Source organism: Gekko japonicus, unplaced genomic scaffold, assembly GCF_001447785.1.
Source record: "Gekko japonicus isolate JY-2015 unplaced genomic scaffold, Gekko_japonicus_V1.1 scaffold1376, whole genome shotgun sequence".
Taxonomy (NCBI): Eukaryota; Metazoa; Chordata; class Lepidosauria; order Squamata; family Gekkonidae; genus Gekko; species Gekko japonicus.
Window position 1 is genome coordinate 230,774 of NW_015160882.1, and position 26,767 is coordinate 257,540.

At 42.1% G+C, this 26,767-nt stretch overlaps 1 protein-coding gene across 2 annotated transcripts in view; it reads right to left on the reverse strand.

Moving 5' to 3' along the window:
* The window catches only part of SSBP2 (single-stranded DNA binding protein 2), a 180,922-nt gene extending 157,585 nt beyond the window's left edge, over positions 1 to 23,337 (reverse strand). For both annotated transcript variants that reach the window (XM_015423307.1, XM_015423299.1), the window contains exon 1: positions 23,239 to 23,337. In XM_015423307.1, the coding sequence (XP_015278793.1) occupies positions 23,239 to 23,297 (59 nt within the window). In that variant the 5' untranslated portion in view covers positions 23,298 to 23,337. The remainder of the gene's footprint in view (positions 1 to 23,238) is intronic.
* Positions 23,338 to 26,767: the final 3,430 nt, after the last annotated feature.

Sequence of the window (26,767 nt, forward strand, 5' to 3'; positions counted from 1 at the left end):
TCCCCTCCCCCCCCCCCCCCCGTGCGCCCACCATTTTTTCAAAAATAAATGCATTTTAGGAAGAATGAAAAACACAAATAATCAAGAAACTCCCAGAGTATGGGGCCGAGTGCAGTTTGGTGCCCCTAAGGGCCAGCCCGCTCTAGGCGATTGCCTAGTTCGCCTAGTGAGTGAGCCGGCCCTGATCACAGTTATATGTTCAAGTCTGCACTGCTGAACATATCTATATAATTCTGTCTTAGAACTGTCCCATTAGGCAACAGACCTATGAACTGTAGTAACTGAAATCACATAATCATTTTTTTGCAAATCTTTCACTTTAAGGCTCTTACTGAGGCAGGATGACCTTTCTCTAAGCTACTCTTATGCTCCAGAAACAGGTGCAACTCATCCCAGCTACTTGCAAATACATTTCACGGTTTCAATTTAAAATCAAACTTTTATCCAATCAGGTTATAAAGTCTGTCTGTAATGACTTAATGTTACATTTTCTAGAAAGAACACAGTGAAAATGTGCACAAATTACAAATATGCCAAAATTGTTTCAATAAGTTTAAATAATTTAACTTTACCACATTAAGACGTAGACATAACCTATGAACATCCAGCATCTGCTTATTTCAGTGGTGAAGACCAAAGAGACCACCCATAAAGAATGCCTCCCTTTTAGTTTTTCATCATGCCTCTTCCTCCCTCCCAGTCACACTTAGCTACATTTAATCAATGTTAAATCCTTTCTTTGCAGCAACCCACATTTGAAATGTATACAAGTCGCTCTTGCCTCAGTGTAAGTCCCAGAAAACTGACTGGTCCCAGGTCGTGCTACTGGGATAGAGACAGATAAGCATGAAAATTCTCAAAACAGTTATTAGAAGACAAGCACATCACACAGCCAGTTCGCCTAAATATGAAGAAAGAACAAGACTTAACACATTTTTATTCACCCCTTCCATAAATTAAGACAGACTGAAATATTTTTAAGATGTAAGAATAGGAAATGCAGTTAATACACAAGCCTAGCTACTAAATAGACGCTGATCAGCCAACAGTAATGAGTATAATGGTGGCAAATTCCAAAATCTAGGGTACTTTTAAATTATCAGAAATCTGCTCTCAAAGTATATTTGAAGCAATTGGAAGGTGCATACTTATCTAGGAAGATGCCCTTATTTCATTTTAAAGTTATTACACTGACAGATCCTAATGTAGGTTTGTGGTGGCCTATTATTTAGCATGATCCTCTTCTGCTTAACCTCCCAATACCACAAAGAATTTTCGCCACTAGTACTATGTCATTAGCTTAACTGTTATTATTTTTATTAGTTAATTAATCAGGAACACAGAAATGTTGTAAATTTTAAGGTATATTCCGTATATTTACAAAGGTAAGTTTCATATAATTACAAAGGTACCAACCTTTTAGAAAAGTTGGCTACAAAAACAGGACAACTAAACAAATAATTTGTTGTGGTTCTTTTTCTCTTGTTTTTTTTGGGAGGGGGCTGTTAAAAAAGAACATGTACTTTTTAATACCTCTAAGTATTTTTTAAAAATTTTCATTAGGTGGCTGTAGTTCAATATATCAGAAACTGAACCTCTATTTGCACTTTGCTGAAAGAACTTCACATTTAATATGATGGCATAACAACCATTCTTTTCCTTGTGTTTTACTGAAGTAAGATTGTGTCAAAGGGTACACACTCCACGTTAGCCACTGAATTGGTACGGCATGACATCAACACTGATGCAGGCAGCTATGCCATGGCAAGACCCAGGTAGACTAATGGAGTGCAGCAGCAGCAGTGATCAAAACACAACTGACCTAGCACACAATGGTGAATATGCGACTAGTGTGAACAACTGTAATAGAAACAATTGAGAAATAGATTGCCATGAGATTACAGCTTCCAGCAACCAATGTACTAAGTGCTGTGTGGCTTCAGGACCATATAATATTTATCTAAGGCATTCCACGTGCAAGAGAAGCAGAAGGTTATTAGGGCAGCATATATCAGTGTTAGATCAAGGTTGCAAATTAAGCCCAAACTGGATTTTCTTTCCCACTTTCATAAAAAGGATATCTTTGTGAGCTACACAATAGTTCCCATGTAGAACTGATAGCTAAAGCTTGAAAGCTTAAAATGTATTTTTAAAAACTTTTAAATAATTAACTACAGATTATGAGCCTCTTTTGGGAATATCTTGCAAAGTCTGAGAAAAACAAGCTGTACTATCACTACCAATACAACTGAAAGCAGGCATATCCTGCTTTTTATTGTGTTTTAATCAGTTTTAGCAATCCATTTGAGATGTCATTCTGCTTCCCAATTACAAAATTTTCCTCAAAAAAGTGAACTTTTAAAAACTGCAATTGTAAGAGTTATAATTGAGGTTAAGAATAAAACAAACTACTATATAGGTTAAGAATAAGACAAGCAATATACTATATTCTAACACTATATTTTGAGAAGAATAAATCTTGTTTGCATAATTCCTTTTCTACTAAGTCTTTTCTACATCACCAAAATTCATATTCAGAATCCAAACTCAGAAGTATAACCCTTCAGATCTCCAAATATCAGGAACGCTATGAAAGTCAAGAATAAACTACAATTTTCGCCTAAAAAGAAGGCAAATGGCTTTCAGAAGGTTTTCTGAGTCCCAGTCCTTCCCTAGTACTTCTTTCAACACCAATCAGGTGAGCAGATATGGCAAGATATAGCCCAGCCATGGCCACAGTTGCCAAACAACAACACCCAGGCACTGGGCAATGACTGAAATCCAGGCCTTCAGAACCTTGAACCAGTAGCATCGTCACCACCATAGCAGGCACATACACCATTTTTCCCACTAACCGCCGCTATTTCATAGTACTGAGGTGGATTTGGGGTAGTGGGCTGAGAGCTATCTTCTTTTCCTCACTCACTCAGTAGCAGATGCTTCAATGAATGCACACAGTTTGCCTGCAATAGTCTCCCATGCACTAATCTCCTCTATGGAGAAGATGCTTGGAAAGAGACACAGGAAGGATTGTTCCTGTATACAGAGCATCAGTCAACAGCTATATAAAGATTCATCTATCTGGACAAATTAAAAGAAAATAATAGATATATCTTATTTCTAGCACATTTAGACATGATGTAGCATTATCAGCAGATGCCATTAGCAGTTCTACCCCAAAAAGTCAACAGTGCAATTTGAGAAGGCTGTTTGTGCAGAAAGGACCCTCAATTTCTTTCCATATCACATATTATAAATTAAACCAAAGGTGCCAAACAGAATATTTGCCACAAGATTTACAATCATTACATTTATATTGTTTAATATTTTATTAGCATTGTTATAACATAAAGGAAAATAAATTTTGGGGATGTCAATTCTTCTAATATACCATTGCTATTTTTGGTGGATGTCACTGGAGAATTAAATCAATACATGCCACTGAATACCAATTCAGCAAATATACAGTAATAGAAGATGTAGGAAATTTACGTCGCTTTCTCAAAATCCTCATTTCACACCTTTTATTTCAAAGCCTATACAATATGCAATGCATTTGCAGATTGTTTAAATAAGCAACAACAGAAGCAGACAACTGAAACTAGGTTTTTCTGGATATATAATGAAATTGAAGGCCTTTCACATCTAGCTAAAGATGTATTTACACTGACAATTTACCAGTGATTTACTGCTAGATATGCTCCTACCAGTATCAGGTTCACACTTCAACAGCACTAGTTTCATGTTCAATTACTGTTGAAAGATCCAGCATTATTTTACTGCTATGCTTATGTTTACAAAAGGGGGCCTACATTAGTCCAATGGGTTTTTTAAAAATTCTTCTTTGGACATCAGCTGATCCCTATAATACATCACAAGCTGTGACTGTGAGTTTCAATCAGTTCGACAGGCAGCTGAAGTGCTGGGGCAGCCGAGAAACGCAGGTCTAAAGCCTGCTTGGGCTCACAACTTCTAAGTCACACATACTTCCACTTTGTCTTTTCTGGGAAGAAGTAGTTGTACCTTTTAGGAAACACATTCAAACATACATTTTTATCTACTGCTACTTGACAAGACAGTTATGAGCTTCATGCTGATTTTGAAGAATACCCATGCTGATTTTCAAGAATATCCTGGTTATCGTCTCATGGACGTTACTGCATAATGGTCCAATTATGATAGAAAGCTGCTAGCTGCTGACGAAAAGACTACAGAGAAATCACAGGATCTAGAAGTCATAAAAGAAAACATTTCTGCACTAAGTCACGCAACTGGATCAAGTAGGTTGACTGGACCAAAATCATGTAGCAGATATTTAGGTGCTCTTTGGATATCATCTGTAACTATACTGATAGAACCACGTAATAAGACATGGCACTTCACAGCATTCTTCCAGACTTGTGAAACTGTATACTAGGCCCACTCACTGAAATATGTTTAACTGAAATTACACAGCTCACACATCAGAATCAAATTCCAGTACTGTGCATGACATATGCTACACAAAAGCTGATGTACTACAAAAACATGTAGCTGGCCACTGGTAGAAACTGGACACATGACTAGATAAACCCTCAATTTGACCTAGCTGGGCTTTTTACATCCATTATAAAAAGTGCTAAATTTTAATCTTCTGTATCAAGATGAATGCACTTTAATTGTACATGTCAGGGTCCCCCAGCTACGCTACGTCCACGGGCTCCATGGCACTTGACAGTACTTCCCTGGATGCCCACCAAACTTTCCAGAAAGTGGACAGGGCCATTTGAAGAACTTGTTGTCAAATGAAAGTGTTTTCCCCTTGAGGAGTACCAGGAAGACTGGTAAGCACCTGGGCTTTCCTTAGCCATTGTGTGGTTCCATTGCCCCTTCTTTCCAGGAGGTGTAAGGAGGGAGGTATTCCATCTGACTCTGCCTCCTGTGGCAGCACACCCCAGTCCTTCTCAAAATTCTAAAGGTGCTTCCAGAATCAAAAAAGTTGGGGACCCCTGGTAGATACTAATGATAAAAATCCAGGCTTTATTCTACTGAAATGTTACACTTCTGTCTCATTTATCTACTTTGGAGAACCCTCACTGCTATCACCATGAAAAATAATGGGAATTCAGAAGGTCAAACAGGATGTTATGTGCAGTCCTTGTAACTTGGTAGAAGTTTGTGGTTTAACACACTGACTTATTGCTAGAAACCTAATTGGGACTTTAATAAGAGAGAGAGGTACCCACGGGAACAAGAATAGTGAACACATTAAAAGTGAATGTAAACCCTGGAGTACTGTATGTTCAGAACTCTTACTATTCATTCATTCTGTTTCACTTAAATTAATTCCTAATTTAAAGTAGTTCTGCAGGGCTGGAATATGGAAAGAAGCTTTGTGCCAGAGACTAGGTCAGAGTGGCAACGGCGGGCTCAAGCTTCAACACACACACACACACACAAAACCTCTCCGGAGTGCTCAAAGTGCACATCCCATCATAAAGCTTAAACTAATGTTTCTAAACACACTCCTCCCATATAAGTGAAAAATAACTTCTGGATCTTCAATGTAGTGATGAATTTGTACTTAATATTCTGAAGCCACAGAAACCCTAGTCAATGAAATGAAACACTTTAAAACTTTACTTATAGCAGAGGCTTTTAAATCATGAGACAGAACTTGCTACTGAGATGCCATGAGCAACTGGAAACTTCATTTGTATCTCTCTCCTCCTCCCACCTATTGGGGGCAGATTGTAGTGTGCCAGCACAGCTCCTGAAATTAGTGTGATACAGGATGACTGCAACTAACCCACACCCCTCACCACAAATTGGCATTGCTAGTAGTTACGTAGCTATCTCTCACAAGCACTCACCCTACCATGGGCTATTAAAACACAAAGAAGATTACTCTTCCCCCCCTTTGGTATAGGCACGCTGACAAAAGCAAAGAAGCGAGCACTACCAATCTGTCTGCTCTCCCTAAGACCTCATCCTCATCACACTGAACTCAACCCATTATATTCAGTAGCACATTGTGGGAAAAGGAATGTAAGTGGGTTCTCAAAACAAGGCTCTGGGAGATCTCAACTACAAATGATTGCAAATTCACATTAGGACTAACCAATGAAGAAGGAAGCCTCCATATGTCCCTTCTTTTAGTGCTGCTTTAAGGCAGAACATGGAGTTCTAGACACATTCCTCAGCATGCACGGTTAACCTTACATGAAAAATATCTAACAAAGTGAGCTTGGACTCCTGAACACTTGGTGCACTGGAAATTTCTGTTGGTCTTTAAGATTCTAATGCCACACAGCTACCCACACAAGAAAAAAGATTTCCAAGAAGAGTTAATTCCATATAATATATTCAGAATTGGGGTGCTAGAGACAGTCGTCTATTTGCTTCAAAGGAAGGACACTGCAATAAAGTTCAAATCTATAAGGAAGATAATCTTATGGGATGCTACCTCAAGAAGTGGTTCTGTTTCCTTTCAAAAGGCTTTACCAAAGAATTACAGGTACGCATTCAACACATCTAGACATGGAGAAGGGGAAGTTCGTTTAAAAGTGGACAGCCAGTTTAAAGCAAAAACCTTATCTGCAGTAAACAGAATCAAAACTAAACTACAAGACTAGGGCCCTTTTCAGACAGCCTATGTATTCCGTTTCAGGAACTGGTTACTAACGGTAGGGTTTCTGTTATTTCAGACAGACCCATTTTAGTAACTGGTTCCTAACGGAATATATTTACCTGTTCAAGCAAACATGCTTCTGTCCCATTCAGGAAGGGTGCCTGAAATGTTGTTGACTCAAACTGCTTTCTTCTGATCTTCAATCCTTCCTACCGCTTCTGAAGCGCTACTGGGTACTGTATAAAATGCCCTGTAGCGCTTCCTGCAATGACTTTTTTGGTGCCCTTTTTCTCCCTGTGCATGATCGCCCTCTTTTTTTTTAATGTTCTATTGGGAGCGCTATGGCACCATAGCAACCCCATTGAGATGCCTGGACTCTATTTAGATACACTGACATTCGCCACTGCTGTCACCTGAAAACAAGTACCTGATTGGACAGCGTGTTTAAGCGGGAGATCAGTGGCGTAAGTGAATGGTGAGACAGATGTTTGGTCAATTTTTTAAAAGTTTGCTTTAGAGGAAGTATAGACTCAGGCACACACACGTGCTCCTGGTTTGTGCGAGTTAAGGAAGGAAGGAAAGTTTCCCGGGTCTCAAAACTGTCTGGTTTTGAAGTATTTTTTACACTAAGTAAAAAGAAATAATTGTTGAAAGGGATGCTTTCAGGTTTTTTTCACCCTACCAGTCATCAGATTTATTTATTCCCGTTTACTTTGGTCAGGATTATGGCGTATCACTAAGGTATTTGCTTTACACTATTTTTATGGCTCAGATCTCCAGAGCCTGTAAAGACTGCTGTGCACATGTACTTTGTTATTACTAAAACTTTTAATTCCTTGTGTTCACATGAACAATGTTTTTCCTTTTAGGTTATAAAAGTATGTGCAACAGCAAGCCTGCACATTAGCAAGTCATGGACATTTTACATGTTTCTCTGCCCACAGCATGCAATTTCTAAAAAAAACCCCTTGTTTGTATGCTACAATGTAGCTAGTGTTTCCCCATTCATTTTAAAGTGCAGAAACTACCACTTCCTCTTTGTTAAAACAGAAACGTAGAAGCATGCATCTTTCCCTCTTAATTTTTAAGACTATTCTGGGGACAGAGATGTTTCTGAATTGTGCATGATTCCCCTGTATAAAATTGATTAGTTCATCAGAACGGGGAATTAGATGAGCCCTAACCCTCTCCAGGTTGTTAATTCTTACTTATCAGACTTGATTAATACTTGCTTCGTCTAACGGCCAGAATTGGGAGTTAGATAATGCCTAATAAACTACTTGGGTTTCTGTGGTGGGCCATACTACATAATCTGCCTATAATCTCAGTGAGAAAGGCGGACTATAAATACTGTAAATAAAAAAGCCACTCCTCTTGGTGACCATCAGAACACTTGCTTTCATTAAGAGGGGAAATATTTCCATGTGTTGCCAATTTATTTAAAAAATCAATAAGATCTTTGCACTTTTAAACTAATGCAGTACCCATGCACACAAATATCTCTGCTAACACAGAAACAGGTCACAACTTTTCTACAAACTAAAAGAAATATGATGCACTTGTGTACACCACTGATTGCTGGGGGGGGGGAGTTGCCCCATTTTTTAAAAAAATGTGCAGGACAAATACTGGTCATAGATTATATAAACAGAAAAACAATTCAGGTTAAAAAAAAAGGAAACAAGAAGTGCAAACAAGGTACGCACCATTTAAGAAAGGGTACAGAAACATTCCACATATAAACAACAGGCAAATGAACCATATCACAGAGCAAGCCAATGAATGAATTATGAAAGAGCATTAGAGAAATCTTATCCACCACTCCTCCACCATGGTGAATCTAATTAGAAGGGAGGTTACAGAAGTTCTTTTGGAATAAAGGTTCTCCTAAAGAAGGCCGAGCGCCGAAGAATAGATTCTTTTGAACTATGGTGCTGGAGAAGACTCTTGAGAGTCCCTTGGACTGCAAGAAGAACAAATCAGTCAATCCTAAAAGAAATCAACCCTGACTGTTCCCTGGAAGGCCAGATAATGAAACTGAAGCTCAAATACTTTGGCCACCAAATGAGAAGGGAGCACTCACTGGAGAAGAACCTGATGCTGGGAAAGATTGAAGGTCAAAGAAGACGGAGATGGCAAAGGATGAGATGGTTAGACAGTGTCATCGATGCAACGAACATGAAATTGAGCAAACCTCAGAGGACGGCGGAAGACCGGAAGGCCTGGCGGGAGCTGGTCCATGGGGTCGCGAAGAGTCGAACTCGACTGTGCGACTGAACAACAACAAAGAAAACTGCTGCATTGGCTCAAGTGGTTAAGACACTGAACTGCAGGCTGTGGAAGGTCGGTAGTTCAGCAGTTTGAGACCCGAGTGTGCCGCATGACGGGCTCCCGTCTCTAGTTCCAGCTCCTGCCAACCTAGCAGTTCAAAAGCAAGAAATTGCAAGTAGATAAAGAGGTACCACTTTGGTGGGAAGGTAACAGTGTTCCGTGCGCCTTGGTGTTTAGTCATGCCGGCCACATGACCATGGAAATGTCTTCGGACAGCGCTGGCTCTTCGGCTTTGAAACGGAGATGAGCACCGCAACCCTAGAGTCGGATTCGACTGGCTTTCAAGCAAGGGAATCTTTACCTTTTTATAGAAAACTGACCTACTACCTCCAGGGATCAGGAAAAGTCATTGCAGGAAAAGAACAAACACTACAATGATGTTGCTCCAAGCAGGGACAGCTTACGTTAAAAAACCCTAGTAAACAGCATTCTGGTAACTCCCCCATATACATTAAGAGTACCCCACTGGTTACATTCTGAGGTACATAGCTCATTGCCTAGCAGCATGGAAATGGGTAGCAGAAGCATTTAAGATAAAAAATGTTTCCCCCACATATCAACTTATTAATATAGGATGATACATTTTTCCATTTGTTACTCATTTTTCCATTTGTTACTTTCCTATTTACCTTTCCATTGTTCCAAATTCCAACACTATCTAATATTCTAATGTTCAAGCATAAAGAGAGCCAGTTCGGTGTAGGGGTTAAGAGCGGCAGACTCTAATCTGCAGAACCAGATTTGATTCCCCACTCTTTCACATGCAGCCAGCTGGGTTATCTTGGGTCAGCCCAGTTCTCTCAGAGCAGTTCTCTCAAGAGCAGTTCTCTCAGAGCTCTCTCAGCCCCACCTACCTTACAGGGTGTGCCTTGTGGGGAGAGGAAGGAAAGGAGATTGTAAGCCGCTCTGAGACTCTGCGTGAAGGGCAGGGTATAAATTCAACTCTTCTTCTAATCAGCATAAAGTCAATATATTTATTTACATTATAGTCTGCGTTTCTCATTGAGATCTGAGGATTACACAGTGTAATTCAATAAAATCAACAGGATGGGACGTCCAATAAACAGTGCAATATGATTTGGATTGCAGAGATCTGAAACAGTTTGAAACAAAGCATTAGCATTAACTATCATACTTAGAGCAACAGATAGTACACACAATTTACAGCAGTATAATCCACTGTCCCTATCCCCTTTAACAGAGCATCTTTCTGGACCACTTCACTACAGTACAGTCTTATTACCAGTGTAAAATAGACCTCCTAAATAATTCAGTTTTGCATAGTTTTGCCAGAAGAGTTGGAGCCTTCATCAGTCAGGCCATTCAATAAGGGAATGGGGGGACACAACAGAGAATGTATGTGTGACAAACCATCAAGGGTTAATGCCTAACAGTCTCACAACCTTTGAGTTACAGGTTGTTTGAATGGAATTCTGTTGAGAGTCAGTTAAGGAATGACAGTTGGGAACTGACTACATCCTGGAAAGGAGGCTAAGAGACTGAGTGGTTCAAGGAGGATCCTCATTCAAGCCAAAAAAGGGAAACAGCTTTTAGTAAAGACAAATTATCCCTGCCCAGTTAAAAAGGGAAACAGCTTCTAGTGATCCCTGGTCTGTATATAAAGAAGGACTTGGGGAACTTGGTTGTCTGTTCCTGCCTTCTAAACTTTACATGTTGGTGAAACTCGGAAACCTATCATTGAGTGCTTAAGCAGAAACTGAAAAGAAAGCCTCTCTCCTTATAGTTTTAAAGACCTTACTAAACAGCAGAAACACTTGTTGGGACCAATTATCTAGTGTTTTTGTAAATACAAAGTTGTTGTTGTTCAGTCGCACAGTCAAGTCCGACTCTTCCCGACCCCATGGACCAGATCATGCCAGGCCTCCCTGTCTTCCGCCGTCCTCTGAAGTTTGCTCAATTTCATGTTCGTTGCATTTATGACACTGTCTAACCATCTCATCCTTTGCCATCCCCGTCTTCCTTTGACCTTCAATCTTTCCCAACATCAGGGTCTTCTCCAGTGAGTGCTTCCTTCTCATTTGGTGGCCAAAGTATTTGAGCTTCAGTTTCATTATCTGGTTACCTCAGTTTTATTATCTGTTCACTTCCAATTCCACCTGACCTTTTCTCCTCCAAGTTAAATAAAACATTTTATTTTGAATTTTCAAAAGCAGAGTATAAGAAGATGATTTTGTATCTTCCCTCAGTTTCCTGGGCTTGGCCAGAATGTGTGTGTGTGTGATAAAGGTGGTACAGCCATAGACAAACAAATAAGAAAATAAAGGGGCTGCTCAGCAAGGAAGAAGACAGAAGGGAAAACCCTGCATGTGAGAGAGGGAAGAGGGCAAGATTGTCATAGTATGCATACAGGCAGTTGTTGATTTTGGCCCTTTTGGAAGTCTGTATGTGTTAAGTCCAGTAAATGATAGGCAGCATATAGAATGTTACCATGGCATGGGTCCAGGTGGCCAAATCATCTGTGTCAATGTAGGGGGGGCATCTTTTGGACTAGATGGAGTTGGAAGAAAGCATTCATTTGCTCCCCCAGCAGTAATGCTAGATCCAGTATAACCCCTAGGTTCCAGTATAACCCCATCAAAAGTTGGGAGCACAATCTCCATCAAGATTTCTTCCCAATGAACATTACCTCTGTCAAGTGTTCCCTCTAAGCTGAATAAGTGTGAGCTAGCTCACAGTTTTTTAGCCTCCGGCTCACACATTTTTGTCTTAGCTCAGGAAGGATGACTCCAGAGCAAACTAATTTATGCAGTAGCCAAATTGCTCGCTCACAAAGTAGAATTTTTACTCACAAGATTCCACAGCTTAACGGGAGCATTGCCTCCATCTCTCCAGGAATTCGTTTCAATTTGTTCATTCTTAGCTATTTAACCACAGCAAACAGGAAGTGATTCAAGACTTCCACTGCATCACCAAGAGATTCAGATAAGGAGACAGAGCTGGAAGTTGTCAGCATACTGATGATAGCCAGTATTGGGTCTGCTGATTCCTCGTCAGAGAATAAAGGCACCATGGTGATGGATCAGTGGGTACCTGGGCCCTCCAACCCTCATTGTCTGGGAACTTGTGGTCAGTTACAGCTACTGGACTAGAAGATCTGGAGGCTCAGGAGCCACTACCAGAACCTGGGATTGAAGGAACGCAACCAATTGCCAAGAACTGATGGTCATCCCCAAGACTCTGAGAGCAGAGAAGACAGAAAATCCCAGCTCAGATGGTGGAGTACACGACTGGCTGACCTAGCTCCAGCAGCTGTGAGTGCCTGCAGACCCCAGGTCACTGCTACAGTAGCAGGCACTCACTCCCATAAATAGCCTCAGTTTAGCTCTGGATGTTGTAGGATTAACAGTTCCAATAGTCCTTGCTATTCCTGCCTTGCCGTGACTCAGCTCCGGCCTGCCTTGGGTGCGAGCAGGACAACCCAAAATTATGAAGGAATTGTCCTAAGAGCTCTACATACAAATTAAAGATCATGAAGGATAGGACTGCACCTGGTGGAACTCCACAGGATAGGCCCCACACTGATGATAACTGGTCTCCAACAGGTCTGCCTTTGAGTTCCGTCTGTGAGGAATGACTTGGAACAGTCCAACATCTCCCAATACCTAATTTTGGCTCCAAAAACTTCAACAAGGTAGCATGGTCCACTGTATCAAAGGTTACAGATGAATGCTATAGTATAGGCGCTATGGAGAGGCATGGCCTTTGCTTGTATTCAGATGAAAGTTCTCAATAAAAGCCAACAGAGCTACCTCCATTCTGTAGCTGGGCCTCACACCAGACTGAAATGGTCTAGATTAGATGAGTTAACCAAGAAAACCTGGAGTCTGCTACTGCCTCTCACTCACTTTGCCTAGAAAGGGCAGATCAGACACTGGGTGATAATTGGCCAATATAATTTTTTTTTGCAGGGATCATTTTTCAAGTTGTGGATGGATAATCGCCTCTTTAAGTGGCTGAGGGAAACTGCCCTGTTAGTGATTGGTTTATGATAGACACTAAGGGCTTGCCGGTGTGGTCCTTACATAATTTTAGCAGACAGAATGGGCAAGGATCTGTGGCACAAATAAGCAATGTTAGCAGAGAAGTAACATATTTTTGCCATTGTCACTGCAGTTTCATAGGTCTTCCAAACAACTTTATAGCATGATCTGTCAGATTCAGTATGTTCCACCAGCATCATTCTAGATGTCTCCCAGCTCCATGGTAAACCACATCATTTTCTTCCAATCATGCCTCTGTTATGCAAGTCAAGCCAATTTTCTCTTTCTGTAACATTCTGCAGAGGTCTGCACTGCTGTGCCTCACTGATCGAGTATTGCACAGTATTAGTGCGGAGGTGAGGGAAATACGGGCCCTTATACCGTCAGCTTTCAGGATGCTACAGAGGTTAGATGGATGGCAAGCATCCTTGCCAAATACTGGACTTCTTTGATACACTGCACCCCAAACCTACCAGCTCCCATCTGCACTGAAACAGGGCATTCATCAAACAACCTATTCCAGGTAAAGACTGTTCCCCAGCACCCCACCCCACCCACACACATTCAACATACTAGTATCCTTAAAGAAGCCATAGAGCAGTCCAGGACTACAGTCATGATGTGCTGATGTTAGTATTGCCCAACAGGTACTCTGTCAGTACTGCTCCAATAGTGGCAGACACTCACCTAATTGTTGCACACAATGGCCAGCCCCCCAGCCCAAAGCCCACAGGCCAAAAGCCCTTTTGCTCTTCTGGTGCATGCCTCCTTTCAAATGTGCAACAGCTCCATGCCCATTAAAAAACACGGTGAGAAACCCAATAAGAGTGGCTTGCCTCTCAGCATTCTTTCCCAAAACCTGTTTATGTTTCCCACATGAATTAAAACCAAACTGGTTGGTTTAGATTAGTAAATTTATCAGTGAACTTTATTGGCCTGAGCCAGCATCAAGCTGAAGCTACTTTAGTTATAGCTGAACCGGAACCAAATCACAAAGGGTAGTGGTTTGCCTCCCTGCTGACATGATGAATGTGAACATTAGGGAAGAAAACAAGATTGAAATGGTGAGCTTCAGAAAAGAGAAAGATTGCCACCAATAGCATGGAGAATACCACAAATGCTATGAAGGAAGCAAGACAGACAAGAGAAGAGCAGAGCAAACAACTTAAGCTGGTATGTTTGCACTTAAACTGGTTTAAGTGACTCATGGATCACAGCTTAAATCTGAAGAATAAGCATACCAGCAGGAACAAATCTACAACCTGTAGTTCATGCTGCAAGACACAGTAATTTCATTATAGAGAGCCAATTCACCGTTTAAAGGATTTTTATGCAGAATTGGTTTTATGGGTAGCACAGCTGTGAAAACAGGGGGGGACTTCAAAGTGGAGAGGCAGAATACCGAGGAGAACCCGTTTTTCTTTCACAATTGCACAGAAAACAGGTATTACTGCCATTTACAGCAAACAGAACTGCCTCCATCCAGAGGAATTAAAAAACCCAGGTATTTTATGAAAACAAAAACATATCTAGATTTGTCCAATTATTAATCCCAGGAACAGTTAGTAACAATTTTCTGTTAGCAGACTGGATTCCGGAATTTCTTCCTGATATCTGGAGTACAGACGCTATCACAGCCACTGGGTTTAACTTTGAAGTGACTTGAAATAACTTCTTATTGCAATGTAGAGAACAGGAAAACCAGTTTCTTCCTGCAGACTTAACACAGTGTTTTCATACAACACCTTTAAGTACTTTTTTGAGTATCTTTTGTGCACCTGCACCTGTGAACATTATTAACATGAGATAAAAAGTTGAAGAAAGCCATTTTTAAATTTAATGTAGATTCTAACTGCCATAGGCTTCACAATCAAATTACAGTGCAATCACGGCAAATGGAAACACAATCATTTGTGAGAACAACTCAATATTAATTAGAACTTAAGGCAATAAGTAACTGGCTTTAAGTATATTTGAAAACATAATGAGGGTTCTCGCTTTACAACCCAATTCTAAACAAATATGTGTACATCTGGTTTGCTTAATTGTTAACAGTATTGATAAAAATATTAGTCATAGTCATATTGAAAGGACTGCCTTTCCCCGCATGTTCCCCCAAAGGCATACGGTCAGGGAGTCAAAATCGCCTGGTAATTCCAGGCCCCAGGAATATAAAATTTGCTGTTACCAGGGCCAGGGTGTTTTCGGTAGCGACTACCTGGTGAAATGAGCTCCCAGAGGAGATCCGGGCCCTGCGGGACCTTGTGCAGTTCCGCAGGGCCTGTAAGACGGAGCTCTTCAGCCAGGCTTTTGAGTAGGAGCTGCCGCCACCACTATTCCATCACCGTTATCTTCCATCACCGCACTTCTACCACCACTCATGTGGGCATCATTGGGGTGCGAGACGTTCCTGGATGAAGATGGGATGACAGTGCTGCTGGGATGTATGTTGTTGGTCTAGTATTAATAATTCCAGAACCCTGTCTTGTAATTAAAGACTTATGTGACCTTTAGAGCACCGACACTTTAGAGTATTATACTGTATTGTATTGTTTTATTCTGTTTTTACTGTTTTAACTTTGGCATTCATACCTCGTTAGCCGCCCTAAGCCTTTGGGGAGGGCGGGATATAAATCCAAAAATAAAATATAAATAAATAAAATAAAATATTTCAAGGCAACGAATACATTCCTCACTTTAACCACCTTCTTTAAACACATTAGGATTCTGGTTTTTAAAAAACCATCAAGACTACACCTGGGAACACAAGTATCCTAATCCAGGCACTATTGTGTGCCAAAGTGACTCCACTATATACTCAGAGCTCCACTTATGCAGAGGTCACCCCATTCTCTATGAAATCATATCAAAAGCATTTCAAATACCATCTTAAAAGGAGTAATTAGAAGCTTCTGAATGCAAGGTTCTGTGTGTTCACTGGAACCCCACGGTGTTTAGCACTTTTACTCATCCATATAAGTAACACTATATTTATGACCATAACCTACTATTCCATGGTCTTATGTGATCAATATGTAAGATGGACAAACTAGGATAGTACAGATTACATATTTTACATACGTTTAATTCTGCCTTCACAACAGAAATTAGAACAACGAAATTAGAAATTAGAATAAAGTTTTAGCCCAGTGGCCCCTTTAAATCCAACAAAAGTTTAATTCTGGGTATAAGCTTTCATGTGCATGCAGATGTATCTGATGAATTGTGCATGCACATGGAAGCTTATACCCAGAATTAAACCTTGTTGGTCTTAAAGGTGCCACTGGACTCAAATGTTGTTCTATTGCTTCAGACCAAGAAGGCTACCCAACCTGAATCAATAAGAATTTAGTCATGTTATGCTGGTCAGAAACAAACTTTAGTGCAGAACAGAAATCCTCACACTTTGGTCACTGAATCTAATAATGTGGTGCCTCCAGCCCTCTGTAAAATATGCTGGGGAAACTGCAGAGGCCTCTTTCAAGCTTCAGACACTATTTACAGTCACCTGTAATAGGTTTACATAAATTGTCACTACTACAAATCGGACCTAGTGCAACAGTATAACAAACGTCTAGTTGCATGCTGAAGCTTAAAGGACAGAAAAGCTCCTGAGAACAAGTATCTACTGGAACCTTTAAAACAGATTAACCTGTTAATCCTGTTCTCACTTTCAGTGTTAACACTGCTTTTTGCTAGCCGCTAGCCTTAAAGGTGCCAGAAGTCATCAGGACACCGGCTCCCATGAGTGCATTTCAAATACTTTGACTTAAATCCTACCAAGTAAGCTATTAAAATATTGATGGGATAAATATACAAAGACAAGTCTGCTAAGACTAAGAGTTAACAAAGTATGTCCTTGTGCATTCACTTTTCCTTCAGTTTCCAGATCCACCACCTCCCAAAAAAAGTAATTAAAACCAGCTGATATTCAACACAGCATAATAATTTTCCTTCCATCCCCAGCTGCATTGGTTCAGAAAGTTGATTCCCTGTGACTCCAAGCCCCACAGCTTGTGAACATGACACAGCACCACTGAGTTATGTATGGTAGAGAGGCTTCGACCTGTCCAGCTAATTCATAGGCTATGGTGTCTCCAGCTCACATATGTGCCTGGGGTAGGGCTGCCAAGCCATGGCGGGGGATCTGCACGTCTTCGCAGGATCCCTGCCGCGGGGGGACAGCGATACGCGTTGCACCGGCGTTGCCGGTGCAACGCGTATTGCTGTCCCCCCGCAGCAGGGATCCTGTGAAGACGTGCGGATCCCCCGCCGCGGCTTGGCAGCCCTAGCCTGAGGACTTGTTAGTGTTTGCCCACACTGGTGGTAGCACTTGCAGAGAGCACTTCCATGTATAGTGGCTGCAGTATATGAATCCTTGTTAAAGTGACTTTATCGCTTACATACAAGAAACTTCTTTTTGAGGTGCTGATTTAAAGTGAGCTATAAATCTGAGTTTACTTCTACAATTTTCACTCAAACTTTTTCTTTTATATAAAACATCTAGTTTCTGTGTTCTTTGAGGAAAACATTCGGAGCCAAACTACACAATCTAAAAGAGATTCAGACTTAAAACTGACCTCACTCACACCTACAATCCAGATTCTAAACCCTCTGGTCAAGGATGACATCATTTGGTGCTAGCACTAAATAAATGTTTAGTGGCAACAGCAAGAAATATATTTACATTCTTGCCAGAGAGTGTCACCTTTAGTGTTAAGTTTCCCCTTTCTTTGAAGCTAAGTTTTTAAGGAGTCAGCTGAGCATTTCTCTTTCACTATAGTAGAGGAAGCTAACAGGTGTTTCAAAAACTTGAGGTCCCCCCCCAAAAAAATTGGCATATCTGTGCACTGTAGCAGCTCATTATCAGAAGACTCTTATGATCTGATCTCACATAGGGGTTTTCCACATAGGAACAGGCTTGTGGCGTTTCCCCAAAGCTGCCATGGCTGCCAACAGAGCACAGCAGAAACAGGGTCTTCCACATGGTAGGTTCCCTCTCATTTTCTATGCCCCAGCTGTGGCCACTCCCTCCCCACAACCATCAGGGGATTTTTCAGCTGTTTTTTATCAGCAACTGAGTATCGTTATAGCAATACAATGTTCTAATAATCTGTCTGTCATGTTCTCTGAACTCCCTGCTTCTCTGAATTCCCAGCTTTTATTTTTAAAAAGTCTCTAGACTATTTCATTGCTGAGGTATAACAGAAAGCAGGCCCATAGCTACCACGGGGCCTATCCCCCTAGTGGTTTCTATGGGCCCTCCCCAAGCCTTGGTCCCCCCCCATTGCCTGTTGAGGGCAGCACAAACGGCGGCGGCATTATGTCCACAATGAAAGGGGTTAGAGACTTATTCTTTAAAAAACAAAACTAGGAATTTAGGGAACCTGAAAAACAGTAGAAAATTGTAACACTATAACAATATCCAATTGATTTTTTCGTTCTCCAGTGGCAGTGGAGAAAGGCCTCTGTGGGGCCTTGGGCTAGGGAAAATGGCACTGATGTGAGTGGTACTGGGAAGATCCAGAGTTTCCTATCTGCAATGGTGCCCTCCCCAGCTTTGCTACAACTTTTCCTAAAGCATCACAGCAAAGCAAGTTTGGGAAAGACTGCAAGAAAGAGGGGGGAAACTTGGGAGGTGTACAGAAGCACCATCATACTGTGGGGAAGCAAGAAAATAACATGCCTCACAACAGCATCTAAGTCAAGACAAACAATCTGTGTGTTAAGTAACCATAATAATGCCACAAGATGACAAAATAAAATAATTTATATGTTCAAGAATAGCGGTTATTGGGCACCACTCTCAGATAATTATTCTGAAGATTTTAGCATTTTTGTGATACCTCTAGCAAGTGTTATTTATTCGATGAGTAATTATATACCTACTGCCAAAGATCTCCTACAGAAGCACAAATTCAGCAGTTTGCTGAAATATGCAAAAAAAAATCCTGAAGTAATTTCATAGGCTTTCATCAGCAATTGTAATGAATGTTGGTTACAAAGGCCATTAAAATTAAATTCACCTTAAACACAATTAGGACACAAAAAAGCAAAAGTAATTATTAAAACAGTAGAAAACTAAAACTGAATTCAGAGGCATGTCTTTACAAAGGTAGTTCTCTGCAATCTTTAGTAAATCTACATATTTGCTTTTTTTCTCACAACAGAGATTCTCCATGTGGACAAGCAGATCTACACGCAGCATATGCTGGGGAATTAAGTGCCCACATAAACTTTTTCTAAGTATGTTTTCCCCTGCAACTGGCAGCGTCTTGCATCAGTAAAGGCAAAAAGTTTGCCTGAAAAACAACTTGTAAGTGTTAAATGTTATACATATATAATTTACAACACAAAGATCCCAAATTAAGAGTGTAACATACTTATGTTCTAAAACAGAGAATGGCAGCTCAACAAAAAGAAAGTCAACATCATTATGTTTCCACTTTGAAACCACAACAAAGAACATTCTATTCTCTGCATGTACACAAGCCTCATCCACAGATTTACTGTATCAACACTCAGACTGACTTAGGCCACAAATTCAAGCAGAACTATAAGGTACAACTTTATATTAGGAAAACTGTTATATCTTGGATGTATTTTCAAGCAATACATTTTATTCTTGATTTGATTAAGCAAATTCACTACATTCCATAAAGATCACTAAAAAATACAGTCCCCTGTAATCCTGGAGCCAAGTGAGCATGCTTGTATCCCTACTTAAGAAAATAGACTAACAATACATTACTAGATCCCAGATTGTACTCAGAAGGGCTGTATTACACACATATGTATCACTGCAAATGTTTTATTTGTATGTAAACACTTAATTCTTCTGTCAAAACAAAAACTATAAATATTTTTGTTTCAAAACAGCATTTCAGATATGAAAAAATTCTCATTCCTCTTCTTACAAAGTCCCAAACTTTAGTTCTGTTCCTCCCCCCATGATTTCACCTCCCTCTCAAAACACATCCTACTTCAAAATCCCTCCACCCCTATACAGATACCTAAACTGGGGGTGGGTGGGTCAGCAGTCATTTTGTCCTTTTAATGAACTACAGTGGTCTTCCACTTCCAACCTAGGCCAGGATGTGCCAAAAGAAAGTGCTCAAGGCAGTAGAAAAGGAGGTGGAGAAGAGGAAGAAGATACCAGGTCCTGATTTTTTAAAAAAGTTGAGTGTAACAGGCGGCGCAAAGAGGCTTCTCTTTCTCCCTCTCAGCCCAACAGAAGCCTCACACCAGTACAGAAAGATGTTTCCCTGCACTCTCTGTACTCATTTTGATGTGACAACAGCTCTCAATAGAACCATATCCCTAGGGTGAGAACTGTACTATGACGGAAAAGTACCATAGGAAAACAAACATACAGAACTCTTAATTTATAACACCAGTAAAGAAGAGATATGAGTGATCATAACATCTCAATCTACTGGAAAGTGACTTGAAAAAATTATATGCACAAACAATGCTCCCTCTAAGCTGTGGAGTCTTGTGAGCAAAAATGCATCTTTGTGAGCTACTGGAACTAAAGTTGTGAGTGAGTGATTTGGCTGCTGCATAAATTAGTTTGCTCTGGAGCCCTCCTTCCTGAGCTAAGACAAAAATGTGTGAGCCGGAGGCTAAAAACTGTGAGCTAGCTCACACTAACTCAGCTTAGAGGGAACACTGTGCACAAAGTATATATAATGATATATAACAGAATCAAGAACTCAAAAACTTTTTCCTAATTTCTAAATGCTCCTTACTTGACACAAAGATGATAGTGTCCAGATCACACTCAAAGTTTTAGTTATTGTTTTATTTAAAATAATGCATAGGATCACATAAACTGTACAATAGCAATACACATTCTTTGGTGCAAGCTGTAATAAATGGGAAAGTGAACGTATTCATATCAAATAGCACCATCTAGCAGTTCCCCTAACTTCACTTCAGAGGATACCTATTACTTGGTGAGCTGAATTGTCTTCTGTTTAAAAAGACATTATTTATATCACACACAAACTTACAACAAATTGGTTCAGCCAGAAGCAGAAGCTGGGGAAAAGAAAAACTATACACAGCAACAAGCACACATGATAAAAACACCCAAACCCACCATATTTCTACAGAAAGATTCAACAAAGGCCTTTTAAATATATATTTGCTCCCACTCATTCTATCTAGCAACACAGACTTCACACAGAAGTTTAGGAACAGACAACAGCTAAACAAAGAAATAATAAAAAATACAAAACCAACTTATAACTTCAGTCAATATATATAAGATTCAGTTATGTACAGCGAAAAGTTTCTTTCAAATGCTTTGTTTGAAATGATTCAATGTTTTAAAAATTGTAAGTTGCTCACTAATTTCTGTTCTAAATTTTAGTCAGACTATTAGCTTTTGTGTCTCCTCCCTTGAACTCTTCCCTTGCATAAGGTTAGGCATACACTGATCAAACAACTGACAACAGATTTAAGGTTCTGGCCTACTCTTTGTCTTTGGAATCAGGAAGTAATGCTCTCCAAAATGCTGAAGCAAGGAAACCCTTTAGGTGAAGGTTCACAGCAAACTGCCTCAAGGGAAATATATCAGCATGGTTAACATATTCATTCTCATGTTGAGTGAAGTTCTAAGCATTAAGCACAATGGCATCTTAGAAGAAAATTTGCGGTTGGCAGTCCATGACCCCACACACCTTGTCCTAAACCTGGGCAGATGACTAGTACAGTAAGACAGAAATGAGTGCAGTGAGACAGAAAACGGTGCTTACTTTTTTCACCTTCCCCAGGAATATCAGATCAGAAATACCCTTCTTCACAACCACTTCATCCCTGTGTTCTACAACATCAATGAGGCACACTGTAGCTGCATTTACAGCATGAAGTGAAAGCTATTTCAGAAATCCAGCTTCAGCAATGCCTCAGGATTAAAACTTCAAAAACCACATCTCCATATTTTTGTGTATTTTAACTTGTTGACACTGTTTTCGGATTGAATCACTTGGTCCAATTCTTTTGTTTAAAAATGCTCTTACAAACTGGAGAGAACAAGACCTCTTACAATTAAGAGCCCAGCATGTATAAAAGGATTAAAATATGGTTTGCTATTTTGCATACTAGGTAAATATGGAATGAACTTTATCTACAACAAACTTTCCCCACTTTTGAAATAAGTTTTAGTGCTTCCAAAACAGGTGAATCAGAACATTACAAGAGAATACAGTCTTCTGTAGGTCAGGATCTCTCTTCACTCAGAATAATAATTACAGGCTCAAGTACAGAAGCACCAGTCCACCACTACGCTGACCCCCCCCCCAAGATAATCTGCCATTCCTCTTGTTACAAAGTCCCAAACTTTAGTTCTGTTCCTCCCCCTACACACTACGATTTCACCTCCCTCTCAAAATAAGTCCTACTTCAAAATCCCTCCACCCCATACAGATACCTAAACTGGGGGGGGTAGCAGTCATTTTGTCCTTTAAATGAACTACAACGGTCTTCCACTTCCAACCTAGGCCAGGATGTGCCAAAAGAAAGTGCTCAAGGCAGTAGAAAAGGAGGTGGAGAAGAGGAAGAAGATACCAGGTCCTGATTTTTTAAAAAAGTTGAGTGTCGCGGAGTTAACAGGCGGCGCAAAGAGGCTTCTCTTTCTCCCTCTCTCCCCAGCGGAAGCCTCACACCAGTACAGCCCATACTCTTTTGTTACCAAAGTTACTCCAACACCATCTCCTCCTCACCTCTCAAACCGACACTACGACCCTTCGTGGGAAAGAAGGCGAGGGGGGGGGGGAGAAAACCCGCGCCAAGCAAAGAAGCTCTGGAGCCTAAACACTAACCCGACCCCAAAGCTTCGCCCTGGCATGAGGCACCCACAGCCCGGTCGAACCACTTTCCCCTCTCCAACCGAGCTACAGCCTTCCGTCGCCCTCCCGGGTTTACGAGGGGCTGAGGCACCTCCTGTCCCGTCCCCGGCCAACGCGGAAAGCGCACCAGACACCCCGGCCCCACCCCCCTCGAAAGGGACTCAGCTACCCCCTACCACTGCCAGAACGGGAGGGTCTCGCGCGCTTCACTTTTACTACACACACAAGCACGCGCGCGCACAGACAGACACAAACATGCCCTCCTTCCCTACCCCCCGACTTGTGGTGGTGGTCCCCCCCTCCCCACTCCTTCCCGCGCCACGGCTGAGCTCCCCGAGCGCGTGCGTGGCCCCCTCTGCCACAAGCGGGAAAGTTACTTTGTGCAGGGCGTATGCGCGCCCCCCGCCCAGTTAGGCTGTGCGGTCCGGCGGGCTGTACTCACTTCTCCCTGGCCTGGCTGTCGGACGGGACGCTGCTGTTGCTCTTGCCTTTGCCGTACATGCCTGCAGAGAGCTCCGACTGTCACGCACCTGTCAACCCATCACAGCCTCCCCAGGAACAGCCCAGTCACCATGGAGACGCCGCCACACACACGCGCCATTGGCCCGCTGCGCGCTCGGACACACCTCCCGCGCCGTGATTGACAGGCGGAGACCAGGACAGGCTGCTCTCTCCTCCTCTCCGCTGGCTCCCTCCCCCCACCAGCCTCCGGCTCCTCCCGCTCTCCCTTCCCCGGCGCAAGGGGGAATTAGAAACGGTTCTAGAAGGATTTTAAACAACTGGCTGTTCCGTGCACTTGCCGTGCCGCCCTCCGCCGCTGCCAGAGACAGAGACTGCTGAGGAGAGACGGAAACTGCGGACTGGATTCCACAGCCAGGCAGAGCAACGCAGGGCGACCGAAGCGCTTTCAAGAGCCACGCCGCCTGCCCCTCTTCCCAGTCGCCCCCTCGCCTCGCTAAACTCGAAAGATTCCGCTGTCCCCGTTTATTCAGCACAGAAACGCCACCCGTCTCTTCCCGCCCACCCGCGTAAATGTTAGTTTCGGCCTCTCTGCTTATGGATATCCCACGTGTGACACGAACACGCCACTGTCCCATTCTCACGCTCACGCAAACACAGAGCTAACGGCACGCGATGCCCCTGTTAAAATTTTCATCCCCCAAAGGCAGCAGCAGAAGCATCCTGATCCACACACTAGTCAACAGCGGAGGCTACCTCAGGCTCCAAGCACAGAGGTTGGCACAATTAGTTTCAAAACCCAGTTTCCACCAGCAGAACATAAATGTGTTGCTGCCACAATAAACCCTTTTCAGACAGTTGTTACATTTTACCACGGTGGAATTCTTCTGATACACAGGCTCACCATTTTGTCTGAAAGGAGCAACAGGGCCTCAGCACACATAGCAGAACCCATGTGTGTTGGGACTGCGTTCTCCACATAGCCATGGTAAAATGTAACAACTGAAATGAGCTGGGGAAAAACAGTACATGTGTACTGAGACTGAAAATACATACTCTGCCCCTTTCCAATAAAATGGTGATCATACAACAGATGATCTTTCCAATACACATGATAATACATGATGACTGAAAAGAGGTATAGTCCTAGATACATGTTTCCTAGTCCCTAGTCCTGATTAACTATCATCATCATGAGCAATGGCTGTATAGCTTCCCTAGCAAATCTACACAAACCTGTTTGTTTTAATTTAGACCACAATAGGGTTGCCAGGTCTGGGTTGGAAAATACCTGGAGACTTTGGGGGTGGATCCAGGAGAGGGCGGGGTTTGAGGAGGGGAGGGGCCTCAGCATGGTACAATGCCATAGAATCCACCCTTCAAAGCAGCCATTTTCTCTAGGGGAACTGATCTCTGTCAGCTGGGAATCAGTTGTAAAAGTGGGAGATCTCCAGGCCCCACCTGGAAGCTGGCAACCCTGGACCACAAACAATTTTTCATATCCATGAGCTGTATTATGTCCCACAAACTGCAGATGGTAATGAGCTAGGGATATCAACTTAGGGCAGTGCTCCCACTCATCAACACAGGAAACCCGCAGCAGTCTGGAGCCACAGTAGGGTCTTGCACTGCCCATTGCCCATCAGTTATATTCTGCTAAGGATGTGAATTGCTCCACTCAATGGAGGGAACATTGACTCAGGGCTGGAAAAATTCTTGGAGATTTGCGGGCGGAGACTGGAAAGGGCAGGATTTGAGAAGGGGAGGACCTCTCTGGGGTATAATATGATACAGCCCATCCTTCAAAGCAGGACAATAGGTCTTTGTTGTCTGGAGATCAGTTATAATTCCAGATGATCTCAAGGCCCAACTGGCAACCCTAAATCAGCCCCATCATCATGAAGATTCAGACTCACTGATCCTGGTATGGATGACCCACCTAAAACCTACCCACTTTCACTCCTGCATGAATGCATCAAACATCAGTACATCCTGGTCTCATAGAAATGATAAAATAGATCTTGGGACACAGATTCTCTGGAATTCAGGTGATTGTAATACAAAGACTCCATATATGCACCCCATATATCCAGCGTTAGGGTTTCCTGCAGGAGCGCACCAGAGCAGAGCTCCGGCAGTAAGGAGCCCACAGGGCAGGCACATGCAACAAGCCCCACCCCCTGCTCCCAGCAGCCCTCAGCTGGGCCACAAGGAGCAAGAAGCAGCCAGGTAAGTTGCAGAGCCCCCCCGGCCCCCCTTCAGGTACAAGCTCTCCCTCCTCTGTGAGGGCAGATCTGTGCGTTCCCCCCCCCCCATAGCTAGCAATCCAAAACAGTCCAGTGGAGCCTGAGCGGTGGGTGTTGCCTTCTGACACACTTCCGGTGATGTCAGTGGGTGTGGCATATGCAAATAAATTATGCTAATAAGTTATGTTAATGAGCTCCTGCACCTCTTTTTCTACAAAATGGCCCCTGCATATATCCACACATTTCACATCCATCACCGCTGAATAAATCAGTAAAATCAGACCCAGAGCATCCTGGTGCTACATGGATGCAAGCCTCCAGTCCAGCATATGAATCTTTATGGTGTTTACATGCAGACTCTGCAAGATCACATATTTCTCTGCTGCCAAAAGTCTTGGTTTTTCTAACACCGGTGTGACACAGAACCAACATGCACAGCACAGAACTTCCTGGATCTACAGTATGACATTTACAATGTAACCAGAATTGCTTCCTTTAAGGTATCCTCAAAATAATGATGAGTAGAAGGTCCTTTGCTGAACCAGTTGGTTCCAGATGGCTGCTTTGGAAGGTGGACTGAATGAAAGCCTTTGTGATGGAGATTCCTCCCTTCCCTAAACCCCCTCTTTCCTAGGCTCCAATCTTGAGGTATTTCCAAAACCAGGTTTGGCAACCATATGGCCTAGTAATGGGACACAAGTTAGAAATTGCTTTGGAAGGTGGACTGAATGGCATTAAACCCTATGGAGATTCCTCCCTTCCCTAAACCCCCTCTTTCCTAGGCTCCAATCTTGAGGTATTTCCAAAACCAGGTTTGGCAACCATATGGCCTAGTAATGGGACACAAGTTAGAAATTGTATGATGAACATCTTTCAATCCTGTCAGTGCACCTCTGCATTTGTATGTACACTTCATTTGGAAATGTCAAAAGTCTAAATTTTAGGCCCTCTGTGAACATGAAGCTCTAGACAAATGACCTTCCTGTTCCCCCTGCCGTGATCCCATCGCATAACAGATTAGTTCTCACTGAAGAGATCCTAACTGTGCACTTTTTTCTACTGCTTTTTGTTGTTGTTCAGTCACACAGTCTATTCCAATTCTTCGCGACCCCATGGACCACATCACACCAGGCCCTCCTGTCTTCTGTCGTGCTCCAGAGTTTACATAACTTCATGTTAAGAGAGCCAGTTTGGTGTAGTGCTTAAGTGCGCGGACTCTAATCTGGGAGAACCAGGTTTGATTCCCCACTCCTCCACTTGCAGCTG